This window comes from Nuphar pumila, chromosome 12 (genome assembly GCF_984573655.1).
Source record: "Nuphar pumila chromosome 12, dmNupPumi1.hap1.1, whole genome shotgun sequence".
In the NCBI taxonomy this organism is placed as follows: domain Eukaryota; kingdom Viridiplantae; phylum Streptophyta; class Magnoliopsida; order Nymphaeales; family Nymphaeaceae; genus Nuphar; species Nuphar pumila.
In genome coordinates, this window is record NC_143260.1 from 36,070,818 (window position 1) to 36,085,718 (window position 14,901).

Below are 14,901 nucleotides of genomic sequence, written 5' to 3' on the forward strand. Positions count from 1 at the left end.
ATGCACATAAAGTTTGCTCTTTAATAAAAAAACACAACTAAGTTTCAAAAAAAATTTTTAAAAGCGGCACCTAAATTTTTACACCATTAATCTCTTTAAAAACTGCTTCCCTATTTTTTAGGTGTATTTTTGAAAATATGGTGTTGAGAGTAAAATGGTAATTCCACATAACATTTAACAGCAACCTGGTGATTCCACTTGATGGTAGTAAACATCTGGGACTTTTTAGTTAATTACGATATTTTTTAGGTGCATTTTTAAATTTTTTAAAAAGTTAGGTATCTTTCTTTATTAATCACAAACTTTAGGTGCATTTATGAAAATTTCCCACATATTTGAATTTTGACTAGGGGTAGCAAGTCTGAAATACCAATCATATAAAGACTCGAGCTAAAACCAGAATCCATAATACCCCAACCCATCATACCCGAACCGGTTAGCCCATATGGTTCGTTATTTTTTGAACCCAGCCATGAATAAAAATGGGTAGGTTTGGTTCTAAATCTTATACCTGTCACATAGCCTAGAATTGCATAACCCAAAAAGAAAAAAAAATGAAATTGCAAGACAATGACCCGGACATCATACATATCTTGTCAATGCCTATGCAACAAGAGAATAAGAGCACTTGTGGGTATTAACATGACCCCCTAATTATTATATTGTGTATATAAAATAATAACATACCCAAGCAAGAGAATAAACAAGATGGCATTAGTAAATAAGTTTAACCATTCAAGCATCAAAAAATCCATATCATTTTCTTGGCATGAACCAATGACAAATTTTACAATACCAGCTGCTAAAATCAATAAAATAATTGTTCAGCTGAATCTCAAACTATTTTCCAATGATGCAGTATCTGGCTGGCCTGAATATGCTAGTCGCACTGGCTAAACCCGTGGAATCCACACAAGCATAGGTGAGAGAAAAATGCTCTGTAAAACTTCAACTCAGCCATGTGAAAAGTTATAACCATGCTTGTGCGGCATCCATCAACCCACATCATGAGGGAGCATCACGTACATAATTCTTAATGAACCAGTTTACCATCAGTATGTTAGCAGGCCTGGGTTTATTTTTAATCAATAAAGATATTTTAATATCACAGGTTGCATTTTCTCATGTTTGCAATGCCCCTGTGAAAGATTCTGAATTACAAGAAGCCCGTGAAAGTTGCAACAAAAACCACAAGCATCGTAAACATGCCCAAAATGTGATTTGAAATCACATTTGAGTGAATCTCGTGATTAGCACAAAGTGGAATATGTGATTTGGAATCACGAGAAACAAGCTTTCAATTTCTGAAGCTGTCATATGACAGACAGTACCTTACACTGGTAAATTTATTATTTACACAATGAAGGTTCTGATGCTCATGCCAAGGGAAACCAAGCCTCCGGTTGGTAAAAAGTAAAACTGCTCCAAAAGGTCCAAGGGGGTGATATCCCACAGCTTGCCTATCGAAAAAAAGTAAAAATAAACATTAAACTGCTACTGGCATCTGATAGCTCTAAGTTTCTGATTGTGGTATCAGTCTTGTTGTTCACGCCAATTATCGCTTTCGCTCTTTCCGCCATTTGTATACAGGCCTGTCTGTTGGGCAAACCAGCTCATCCTCCCGAAGTTTCCGTTTCTTTCCATTCTTCTGCTTAAATGAAAAAATCAGAAATCAAATGGATTTTGAACATGACAATGATGATGTTTGGATGCTACACTACATGTGCAGGAGAAAATAAAAACCTGAAGCTCCTTTTTCAAGGCCATGTCCATGTACATTTTCTCTAGATCATTTACTCTCTTCTTCCTTGCATCTAATTCTTTGTATGATGCCGCTGTTTTCCTGAATAAACATCGAAGGTTGATCTTTCATAAATGAGTCTCAGTAGAGAAGAACAATGAATAATTGTTATACTAATAAAATTGGGAGTCTCCAGAGTTTGCATTAACTTGGCTCTGTTTGGGAACCACCTCTTTGGGGGTGAAAAAGTGGATTCCATAATGGTCATAGATTTAGCAAATCCTCAGGGTTACTTGGGAGCACTATTTAGAATTCAGTAGGAATTTCCCACTTCCGCAGTCATGTTGTTTGGGATGCAGATTTTACCCTAAAAATGAACTGAGAAGGTCACCGGAAGGTCATTGGTGTGACCATCACCTCACAATAGTGGTAGCTGAGATGAGGAATTGAAACTGGCAAAGGTCATGACAATTCCTACTTCCCCCTTTTTCATGGCTTCCAAACAGTTTGGAAATGGAGATTCCACACTTACCACTCTGGTGACCTCTGTCAGTTACTATATGACCAGAGCCTTAAATTTTAATTAAAAAACTTCAGTAAAGTACAATAAGCAAAGGAAGAGATTTTTTTCAATATGCTTTTTTGGTAAGCCAAGCAAAGACATGCAAACAAACAAGACATTAATAGAGAAATGGAATCATCGGTCATAAGAAAAAAGAAACAAGATGGTACTTTAATATTTCAGGAACTTTGATGGATGCGGAAAGAGGAAGTTCTTCATTTTCTGATAAATGTGATCGCAACTCTTTGGCCTCCTCCCTAAAATCACAGGAAATTTAAAATATCTGTTAAAGTCAGACAGCAGGAAGATAAACCAATACCAAAAGAACCTCACTAAAGAACTGGCTGTTATCAGCAGCCATATATATATATATATATATATATATATATATATATATATATATATATATATATATATATATATATATATATATATATATATATATATATATATATATATATATATATATAACTGTAAATAAAGAACACGTGCATATGAATCTCCCATGAAGCACTTGTATACCCACAAGGAAATACTTAAAACTGGCGATTCTCGGAAGCAAAAGAACCAAGTGTTATATTTCCAAATATGTGCCACACTATAAGGATCCAAAGGAACATCAATTATACTAATTGCTATTACATGTTTTGCAGCCACAACAGCTAAAAGCTTGCCTTCTTGTAAGCTCATTAGCAGCTGAAAAGCATAAGCTTTGGAATCAGTCAAGCACAGGCGGAAATAAGTAGTAGATCTAGTTTCAAGGATTTACTAGAAAAAACGGAGGTTATCAATAGGCAATCCTTGTGCATGCCCATATTAGAATATCATCCTCTGCAAAGACATAAATGTATGTTCTGTCATCCCATTGCTCAAAATATAAATGAATTATTAGCAAACCATGTTCACTGTTAATGTCAGACAAAGATTCACAGAGCATCTAGTGAACCAGAGTAACAACAAGAACGAGCAAAATAAGTAGACAAGACTGAACCTTTCACACAGTCGAAGTACCATATAACACAAGATCCTAGCAGATCTCCCGGAATCAAAATGAGAAATAAATACACATAAATAAAGAGTGATTTACCAAGAATACAAGGTGAGATACTGATAGGGCTGCACACATGTTGAGCTGAGCCAAGAATGAGCCTGAGCTCTTTGAGCTTGCTAAAGCTCATTACAGATTGACTCAGCCAAGTTCCAGCAGAGCCATATCTAATAAACATTTATTTTTGTTTACAAGGAGGCCAAGAAGAAGAATGCAGATTGGCTACCAGGAGTTCTTGGCCATTGTATTAATATGAAATACATACATCATACAATGAATCAGAAATTAACTTAATGAAATCCCCTTTATAATACAGGAATACAGTGAACGTTGCTAATATGGTACACTCTTTAGTTCTAATAGACTCCAGATTGCAACTCAAAAGAAAGGCTCCAAACCAGAAATCTGAAAAGTCATTACCTATCATCAGCAAAATAAATGTGCTTGTTTGATGGACGGTTGCAGAGAGAATGCAATGTGGAGCTCAGCCTTTCAACTTTCTAGTGAAAACACAAAAACATTATAAAAGAATCAATGCAATGCATGAAAGTTGGATGTCAGAAATACTATAAAAGAAACAAAAAACCTTCTTTTCGCTCTGAGCTTTCTGAAGCACATAGCCTATATCTTGAGTCTTCATCAACAAGAGTTCCTCTGAGCTGTATTCATTTGCTTGACTCCTGACATACATATTCCCATACATTTAACCAAGTTTTTTTATTTAAAAAATCACTCAAAAAGAATATATTATAAGAATTCAGGTATTACTTAGGCATATGCACTCCATCCACAGTCTTTGTTTTGATCATCTTAAAGTAAAATTCATCTGGGTTCTTGAATGTTGCTTTCTCCTTAAGTTTCTATAAACCAGGCAAGCCACAGGAATAAGCAAGACACAAGTCTTAGAAATGGTTAAATCACTAAATAGTGTTTCTCTCTTGTATGCAAGAAAAGGAATTCAAAATGGAACCTACTCGGATTGTCTCCTCTTTTTTATGAAATTCCCGTGCCCTTATGACGTAATCTTTGTGCTTCTGAAGGAAACCAAACTTTTTCCTTGATTCTCTGCAAATAGTACAACAGTCAGTACCTCAGTATTACAACTATGTAAATAAATAGACAATAAGATTTCAAGGAAGTGGGAAATCACTCACGGCTGAGAACGCTCTTTGTGAATACGCCTATTGATTACATTCTTTAGGGACGACATCTTGAGACCACAAAAGTGCAGATCTCAGTGAATCCACTTCTTAATAACAACCTAGAATTATAAGCTTTGATACTTTCTCTGCAAAAAAAAACTAGGAAGTTAATCAAAAGCACCACTTGCCTAATGCTTCTCAGCAAAAAAACAGAAGTATACAGTTTATTGTATCTACCATACAAGTATAAGAGGTTGCATTATATCAATGACACATGCATATAGAACTAAGACAGCCAAACTAGCTCGATATTGGCTCCTGCTGGATCCATTTCAGCTCGGGCTCAAACTTGTCCAAAAATTTTATTGAGCCGAGCTTGAACAATGGTTTATGGACGACATAGATAAACGAGAAGAACTTGAACAGGCAGTCGAACTAGGTCTCGACTAAGGTTGGCTCATATGGGCATATGATGCCTTAGTTTTAATGATTAGCATGTTTCATTTAGCACCGATGTATTACCATATGTATATATGAGAGAAGTGGCCAAAAAAGGGTCACCGACGAATCTGTTCCAGCCACCTGATGAGAGAAAATATGAGGATCATAGGGATTGTGAACAGAAAACGGCCATGGCTGGCCCTTTCTGGCCAGAGAGAGAGAGAGAGAGAACTTTACCAGCCATGGGGGCCACCGGAGGGGCTTGGTTCGGCGATGGGGGTCTCGGTTTGGCGCAGAACGGCAGCAGGGGGCACCGGAATCTGGCGACTTGGAGAACAAGCAGAGAGACGAGGTGAAGAAAACAGGAGTTAGGTTTGTAAGCCAAAACAGCTGGAGATGTTAACAGATCGGACATATACAATGTTTGACCCGGTCCCGAATCCGACTAAGATTCAAATAAGAAAATTGAATTTGATTGTTAATCAGATTTGGATTCGGTTAGGGCTATCAATATGTCGGGTTAGTACCAGAACCCGACCCAAGTCTAACCCAAATTCCCAAGTATGGGCAAGAAAAGTGCCTAGCCAAATAATGTTCAGGTAGACCCGAAGCTGACTGAAATAATAATGTGGGCAGGGTTTCGGTATAAAACCCACGAATTTTCGAAAATATTATGAAAAGTAAAGATAAATTTTATTTGAAACGGCTTGAATTTAGTTCGTAATTAATCTTAATTAATGTTAAATTATTGTTTAGATTTTAGTTAGAATTTAATTTAGTTTAGTGTTTTATTTTAAGTTAAATTTTTATTTAAGTTTAATTTTAATTTGGGTTTGATTTAATATTTAATTTAGAGTGGATTTTGATAGTTATAATTTTAATACATGGGTTTAATAAATGGATCTCGGATAATCTAATAAATGAGTCTCAGATAATCTAACAAATGGATCTTGAATATTTTAATAAATAAACCTTAATTTGAATTTGGATTTAAATTGGTATATTAGACTCATAGGGTGAGACGTCTTGAACAACGTCATTATTGTTTCGGGTAAAATTTTGGCCGATCGGCTCACCAATTAAATCAAAGTCGACTTTGATGTTCTTCATCTCAAAGGCATCAAAATCGACTATCTATATGCCCAAATTGGTGATGATTAGAGTATTCTATAGTTGGTCGAAGTTCATGCATATCAATGTTTTTCGGCATTGACTATTTTTCCCAACTAATTTGTGTACGACCACTACGACGATCTACGTTTTGAGGGCTATCGAAGCGACTATTTAAACATTGAATTCGGTCGAGTCTTCATGTTTGTATATATCTTGTAAAAGTAGAGTTCTCATAGAGGTATAAGTCTCCTCAGAATAGATACTCTAAAAAATCTATCAAAAGAGACGAGACCCTTCACTCAATTTCGAGTTTTCCGCTTTCTACCCTCTTCTTCCTCAAACCTTAGGTCTAGACCTTCATTAGAGCTTGGAAGTAGGGTTGTACATCTATTGGTTGGCAATCTAACACCTTATAATTTTTTAGATTTGTTCATTCTAGCCGATTTTCAGGTAGGATTTCATTGACTTGCGTGTATGGATAGCACCAAGGGTGCATATGCATAAGATTAGCAAAATTTATGAAATTTTAAATAATGAAAAAGAAAAATTCATGCAACAAAATAAATTGATATTTAATTGATAATGTTGGTGACTAGGTATTATTTTGCTAATTAGGGTTTATTCATATTTATTGGTGAAATACTAAGCTTTTTTCACTAATTAGTAAGAAATTGTGGATAATTAACAAGCTATTAAGACAAATCATGTTTAATTAGTAAATAAAAGTGTAATTTTAGAATTTAACCTAATGTAAAGTTTATTTACACACTTTAAAATAAATATAGGCATGTAATACACACACACACTTATTTGGTTTGGATCAACATTGGGTTGGATCTTAAGCAGATGTGGACCAAACCGGTTGAAGATCTAAAGGGGGCATGTAAAATTTGAATTTTTGGAGGGAGTGGGTGGAGCCCACTTCACCTCATCCCCTCTTTTATGGCTCTAGTACCCAAGAGAGAGTGAGCGTGACATTTGAATGGCCTTGGGAGACTTATTTTTTAGGAAAGCTCAAAATAGTCCTCCTCCCAAAAGGTTTTCCTCTTGCATTCTGCATTTTTGTCATTTTCATATAAGCATGGCAACAAGACGGAAAATGAGAGGGGTGGCTCGAGGTTGACCAAAATCAACACTCCATCAGCCACCACCCCTCTTAACCTTCCATCTAATTTTTTCCTAACCCAAGCTCTATAAAAACCAAAAATTTGCGAGGAGCCTCATTTCAATGAATTTGGCTAATGCTCCTCCTCCACCTCGTTTGCTTTCTCTTGCTTCTCTCATTCCCTATTTATTTTTGTAGAAGTTTTTAGTGTTACACCTAACTCATCTAGTGTAGACAAGAATGCATTTGAACTCCTCTCTACACCAAATTCGAAGAGGCCTCGAGGTGTTTGTCTTTCACTCTAAAAAAGTAAGGTACTTTACCATTTTTATGGGGTTGTTGTTTTAGAACCTTCATCAAAAGGTTGGTTTGAGATCCATCATGTTTTGAGAAGGATTAAATATGTATAATGGTTAGTTTTGAAACAACAATGTGTTTTTTAAACCGATTTTAGTTCCATGAATGTATGATAGTTAGTTCGATCTAAGCATGTTGCCATTAAGCATCTTATGAAACAACAGTGTATGTTTAAGCATCTTGTCATGGTTTTCATTTATTATTTCATTCATTTCTTTTTTTCTAACATTGAGACCTATTCAAGGTCTGACATTGTTTTCATTGTTTTATAACCATGAGTCATACATGGTCTATTTGGTTTGAACTTTTTTTTTTACTTAAGCACGTTGACTAGCCATGAGTCACTCGTGGGCTTTATATTCTCTTTTGACACTTATTCTTGCAAATATGTGACGTTGTTCCATGTTGTTTCAACATTTGAACCTAAGCATATTGACTACTAATTTATTTTTTTTATTGAGTCTCCCGTGCATATGTGTTTTATTCTCCCAACCGTGCATATTTTAACTTTTATTAGCCACATTGCTGTGGCTGTGTGTTTAGAGTCTAGACCATGGTCTGAACCTGCGTGTGTTCATACCATGGACTGAACAGAAGTGGTCAATGCCTTGCTTATGGCAGCCAGCGCCATATGCAGTCTGTGTTTGATAGGCAGACAGCATAGGCACAAGTCTGCAACAGTTTGGCAATGCAAACTGCATATAACAGTCAGCCCTATATGCAGTCTACGATTTATGCTTAGACTGCATAAGCACAGGTCTGCCCCCACACAAAAATTTGTGTATATCGGTGCAGCAATTTCGCATCGCAGGTCTGCCCCATTAAAATATATATATAGCTAGTTTGTGTGTGCATTGATTTTTTGCAGGTCTGCCCTATCAAATATATATATATATATATGGTGTTCAAATAGATTCCCTTTTATCTGTAAATCAAAAATATGCATCCATATATGCAAAATGAAGGTGTAAATGTAGTTTTTGAATCATACATATATTTATGCGAGATTCAAAAGAATGATTAATTTAGTTTCGAAGATATACATATACACAAATAAGAAATACATACATGTATATACGTATGAGCTCATGACTATGTGTATAAGCACAAGTGTGGTATAAATGATACCAATAATACAATGTGATGATATATGCTACATGTGAGGTTATTGGAGGTTTGACTATGTAACATCCGCAAAATTTAACCTTAAATACTTTCTCAATATTCAAATTTCGAGACCAATTTATTTTTATTTTTTTAAATAATAAGTTAATCAAATCTTTAAATGCGAAAATGATTTTCTCAAAACGGTTAAGACTTTGGGCGAACTCCGCCTGTGTAGTTATACACTGCCGGTCCCAAGCCCGGATAAAGGAGGAGGGTTGCGGTAGGCCTGTGACAGCCAGCATAAAAACTTTGTCATATCCTATGAAAATGAACCAATATGAGAATTTCGTTGGGGCGTTCCCTACTGAGCGACGCGCTGTACTCTCTAGGCCCGGAGGCAGTGATAAATGTGCAAGGGTTGCTAGGTCGTCGCCCAGAAGCGACGCGTCACACCGGCGCCCGGGTGTGGTGTCAAATAGGCAAGGGTTCCCTCACTTTGTTGGACGGGTGGAGGTAAAGAAGTTAGTCCAAGACCATAAAATTAGGTTAGCCACTTGGAACATAGGGTCTTTAACTGGTAAGTTGGTAGAGTTAGTAGATGTTATGTGTAGGAGAAAGATTGATATTTTATGTCTTCAAGAGACCAAATGGGTAGGTGAGAAAGCTAAAGTGATAGAACCTTGGGGATATAAGATTTGGTATACAGGAATAAATAGGAATAGGAATGGAGTAGGGATTGTTATGAGTCGTCAGTTTATAGATAATGTAGTTGAGGTCCGTAGGAAGGGTGATAGAATTTTACTTATTAAATTAGTATTAGGTACGGATATTATTAATATTATTAGTGTTTATGCACCTCAAGTAGGTTTAGATGATTCCATTAAGCATCAATTTTGGGAAGATTTAGATGGAGTAGTACAAGAGACATCTTATGGAGAAAAGCTTTTCATCAGCGGTGACCTTAATGGACATGTAGGCATTAGTAGGGATGGATTTGAGAATATCCATGGAGGCTATGGTATAGGAGAAAGAAATGAAAGTGGAGAAAGGATTTTAGATTTTTGTTTGTCCTATGATATGATCTTAGCAAACACTTGGTTTAGGAAGAGGGAGTCTCACCTAGTAACATTTAAAAGTGGGGTTAATACGAGTCAAATAGATTTTTTCCTACTTAGAAAGAGAGATAGGGGTTGTTGCATCGATTGTAAGGTTATACCAGGAGAAAGTGTAGCTACACAACATAGAGTCTTAATTTTAGATCTTAGAATTAGACAATGTCGCAAAAGGGATAGACATAGGATAGATCCTAGAATTAAGTGGTGGGCACTGAAAGGAGCTAAACAAGGAATGTTTGTAGAGCAGGTAGTTAAGGAAGTTGATTGGTGTCTCGAGGAGGATTCAGAATCAATGTGGAATAAGATAGCGGGTGGTATGAGAAAAGTAGCTAAGGAGGTATTGGGTGAGTCTAAAGGCGGTGCACCACTAGGTAAGGATACATCATGGTGGAACGAGGATGTCAAATTAGCTATTAAGGTTAAAAGAGAGTGTTATAGAAATCTAAGTAAGAGTCGTGATAATGAGAATTTGGAGAAGTATATGATAGCAAAGAAGGAAGCTAAAAAAGTTGTTCGAAACACGAGGGCTAAGGTATATAAGGAGGTTTATGACAAGTTGGATACCAAAGAAGGCGAGAAGGATATTTATAGGCTTGCAAAGATGAGAGATAGGAAATCGAAGGATTTGGGTATGGTTAGATGTATCAAAGATGAAACGCAAAGGGTTTTAGTCAAAGATGAGGAGATTAAGGAGAGATGGAAAGATTATTTTGATAAGCTATTTAATGATAGTCATGCTCAAGATCTTGAAGACTTCTCCATTCCTTTTCATGAGATAAATCGTGACTTCATGCGCAAGATTCAAAAGAAAGAAATTGCAGAGGCTTTGAAGAAAATGAAATCAAGAAGGGCAGTTGGCCCAGATGGTATACCTATCGAGGCTTGGAAATGCTTGGGAGAGAAAGGTTTAGAATGGTTGACAAATCTTTTTAACTTGATTTGGCGAACAAATAAGATGCCTAATGAGTGGAGGAAGAGTACTTTGGTGCCTTTATATAAGAATAAGGGTGATATACAAGATTGCACAAACTATCGTGGTATAAAACTCATGAGTCATACTATGAAACTTTGGGAGAGGGTGATTGAGTCTAGGTTGAGGAAGGTTGTCATGATATCGGAGAATCAATTTGGTTTTATGCCTGGAAGATCAACTATGGAAGCTATACATCTTCTTAGACAACTTATTGAAAGATATAGAGAGATGAACAAAGATTTGCATATGGTTTTTATTGATTTAGAGAAGGCATACGATAGAGTACCTAGGGACGTTCTCTGGTGGACAATGATGAAGAAAGGTGTTTCTCTCAAGTACATTAGTATAATTAAAGATATGTATGAAGGAGTAGTAACCAATGTCCGCACTTGTGGAGGGGTGACAACCAATTTTCCGATAACGGTTGGGTTACATCAAGGATCTGCTTTAAGCCCTTTCCTATTTGCGATAGTGATGGATGAACTTACGAGATCAATTCAAGAAAATGTACCGTGGTGTATGTTGTTTGCTGATGATATTGTTTTGATTGATGAGTCTAGAGCTGGGGTTAATGCTAAGTTAGAATTATGGAGACAGACATTGGAAGCTAGAGGTTTTAAGTTGAGTAAGAGTAAGACTGAATATATGGAATGTCGGTTTAGTAAGCAACGAAGTAGTGATGGGAGTGTAGTGAAGCTTGGTGAGCAAGATATACCGGTGAATGATTATTTCAAATATTTGGGATCCATCATTCAAAAGTATGGAGAAATTGATGGAGATGTAAATCATAGGATAAAGGTTGGGTGGATGAAATGGAAAAGTGCTACTGGAGTGCTGTGCGATCGTAGAATGCCATTGCGGTTGAAGGGAAAGTTTTATAGGACGACTATTAGACCCGCTTTACTATATGGTACGGAATGTTGGGCTGCCAAGAGACATCATATTCAAAAAATGAGTGTAGCTGAGATGCGGATGCTTAGATGGATGTGTGGAAATACAATAAAAGATAAGATTCGGAACGAAGAGATACGTAAGAAGGTAGGTGTTGCACCCATTGAAAATAAGATGCGAGAGAATCGTTTACGGTGGTTTGGACATATTCGGCGAAGGCCTAATGATGCTCCAGTTAGAAGGTTGGAGAAATGGGAAAATATATTAGTTAAAAGAGGTCGGGGTAGGCCTAGGAAGACTTGGATGGAGATGATAGGAAAGGATATGAATGCTTTGAACCTCACCGAGGACATGGCGTTGGATAGAAATGATTGGAGGAAAAGGATTCATGTGGAAGACCCAAAATGAATTTCTTTTTGGTTCATATCGCTGACCCCAATTGTTTTGGGATGAAGGCGTAGTTGTTGTTGTTGTTGTTGTTGGTTAAGACTTTGGGCGGAGTCATACTAGAGATAAATCAAACCAAGACATACGAAATATGCACATTTCAAACCTCATACAATTTAAGACTGAAATATAAAGATTTTTTATTTCATTCCAAATCAGTGCATAGAAATAATGATAGAGTCTTTACATGATCATATACTTAAAACAAAAAGCTCATGTCTACCAAGATCGTAAGGTAAGAGTGGCCCTCGAGTATGCAACTTGACTAGTCCTTCACTTTAGTTACTCATCATTCTTTACCTGCATTACATGTCCCGCATTAAACGAGATCAAACTCGCTAAAGTCTGGTAGGGCAAACCAATCTCAAACTTGAAGAAAACATATCAATCATTCAAACCTAAGGCATTTAAAAGCATTCCATCACTTAATATTTCATTCAATATTAACTCATATCATAAAGCATAATCCATATGCATTCAAGACATACAAGTCATCAAATCATTTTTATATGCATGCATAATTCACATTCCTTTTCTTATTTGCATGAGATTCCAACTCACATGGTCCTTATTTACATGAGCTTCCAAATCACATATTTCACCATGTGATTTGGAATCACATTTCTTTCCTTATTTGCATGAGATTCCAAATCACATGTTTGGTTATCTGTGCAAATGAGATTCATTCTCATTTGCATGAGATTCCAAATCACATTCTTGGTTAGTATTGCAAATGTGATTCATTCTCTCATTTGCATGAGATTTTAAATTACATTTGAATGCAATCAAACATACCCTTGGTGTTCTACAAGTAACAAATCTCTAGTCAAGCATAACTGCACTCAATATCAATTAGGAAAAACATTCCCCAAGAAAATCCTTGAAGTGCAGTGATATAGAAGTTCATAAATCTTCCAAAAGCCATAACCACCTAAACAAACAAGAACAGCTGAAACAAACTAATAACATGAATGGCACACAGAAGGCCTAGTGAACATGATATATTGAAAATCCTATCAGTTGATAATTTGAAGTATGATTGGTTTGTAACTGGAAGTTAACAGCCAATACTTTGAAAGTTTTCTGGTAAAACAGATGTGCACAATATTGTTGCAAAATGCAAATGCATACATAACAATGTTCAAGTATCTTTCCAGTACCCTTGCACATATATGTAATAAACATAAGGTATTATGAAAGAATAAGTTTACGCAAACTATTCGCTTATTGCTTCCAAAAATACCAACAAGATGCGGATCACAAAGACAATATAGAAACTGATTGATATCACCAATGAGCTGAATACTTTTGCTGGCAAACTGGAAGATTGAAAAAAATCTAATATGAAGTGTCACAAAGAAGATAGCAATCAGTGCCAATTGGAGGATGACCAATCAAACATAACATCAATTTAGGCCATTTGAGCCTTGCAGAAGCAGCCAAACCAAACTGAACTTCAAGAAGAAGCAATGACATCAAATACACAAATTGAAATGTGCTTAAGATTCTAGCCATCCAGAAAACCAACGGTCACCTAGGCCTAAACAAAATAGGTGAGAAAATTTCAGCTAACTATCCTTGGTCTGTCAAGTAAGGGAACAACAAGTGAGGTGTATACACATTTCAAAATATGCCATGAATTTAGAATACATCCCTGTAGATACTGAATTATCTACTGCTGGTCATGACCACTAACATGTCTAAATGACCACACCTAGTGGGCAACATGTAACCCACTCCACAAACATGTTAATCATGCTGTCTAGGATGAAAATAGTCTGTTCAAACCACAAAAACATAAGATTCGCATAGAGCAGGGCTACACCTTTGATCGATAAACAACCCCAGAACAGGATATAGTTGTAAATAGATCACATGACAGTTTTGTGAAAATGAACTTCCCTGACCTAAGCCATATGTTCTAAGAAGGTAGTCAGCAAAGACTAATTAAAATGTTCGGTTAAGATGCTGGAACAATCAATGAACAATGGAGTAATAGTTTCGGTTTATACATTCCAGACAATCCAATCCATTCAATACATGCAAAATGCGGGATAAGAAGTAAAGGGAGAAGAAAAACGTTCTTACAACTCATAGCAAATAAACTTGCACAATGTTGGTAAACAGGGTCATGACCAACATAAGAGATTTGGGGCTGACTAAGACAGGTTTGCACAAAACTACCTGGGTGACGCTGAACAATAGAGGAACCGGCCAATGTGAGGGTCGTCTTCTTAGCTCCAGCGAATCTCGGCACTATCCAATGAAGGAATCACGTTAGAGATGTCCCAACAACGCTCAAACGGACACAACTGGTCGATGTCCGACCATTCTTCCCAAGGCGCCCGAACGGAAGGAAGTGAAGGGTGAGAAGAAGGAGAAGAGAGGGGGGTATGAAATTAGGAAAGAAGAATTTAGGGGTGGACTTACCAACAAATCTTCACGGCCGGCGGAAACCCCGGCAGTGGATGGCCCACGACTTCGCGATTGGTGCACGAAAAGGGAAAAAGAAAAGGTGAATCCAGGCGGCGGAACACGGCGGTGGCGCAAATGCTTCCGGTCGGCGCCCGAACGGGAGAGAAGAAGCAGAAGAGAGGGGTGTCGGCTGGGTATAGTAAAAGGAAAACGAAAAGGGGCTTAGGGTTCGTTTAACTGCGTGAATGGTAGTGGGTCTGGATCGGGCCCGGTTTGGGTCTGGTTCGATCCCTACCCAAAGACGAAAATGGTTAAAAGAAAACTAATAAAATAACATAAAAAATCTCAAACCTATTCAACGAATAACGAGTTTTTATTTTTGATAAAAGTATGTTTTAAAACCACGACATGATACTTGTTTTATTGTGAAAAAACTTTAAAAAT

At 36.8% G+C, this 14,901-nt stretch overlaps 1 protein-coding gene across 5 annotated transcripts; it reads right to left on the reverse strand.

Moving 5' to 3' along the window:
* Positions 1-1,271: 1,271 nt before the first annotated feature.
* EDA14 (embryo sac development arrest 14) lies at positions 1,272-14,656 on the reverse strand. 5 transcript variants are annotated; one of them, XM_089982957.1, is made up of 12 exons: positions 14,473-14,635; positions 14,227-14,298; positions 12,266-12,342; positions 5,172-5,261; positions 4,506-4,639; positions 4,326-4,416; positions 4,120-4,211; positions 3,938-4,031; positions 3,772-3,851; positions 2,474-2,560; positions 1,744-1,843; positions 1,272-1,648 (listed from the first exon to the last, which is right to left on the reverse strand). In XM_089982957.1, exons 5-12 carry the CDS (start codon positions 4,559-4,561, stop codon positions 1,556-1,558), a joined length of 693 nt encoding a protein of 230 aa, XP_089839083.1. In that variant the 5' UTR covers positions 4,562-4,639; positions 5,172-5,261; positions 12,266-12,342; positions 14,227-14,298; positions 14,473-14,635; the 3' UTR covers positions 1,272-1,555. The 5 variants fall into 5 exon arrangements, with proteins under 5 accessions (XP_089839083.1, XP_089839086.1, XP_089839085.1 ...); XM_089982960.1 differs by lacking the exon at positions 5,172-5,261; XM_089982959.1 differs by lacking the exon at positions 5,172-5,261 and having other exon boundaries at positions 12,230-12,342.
* Positions 14,657-14,901: the final 245 nt, after the last annotated feature.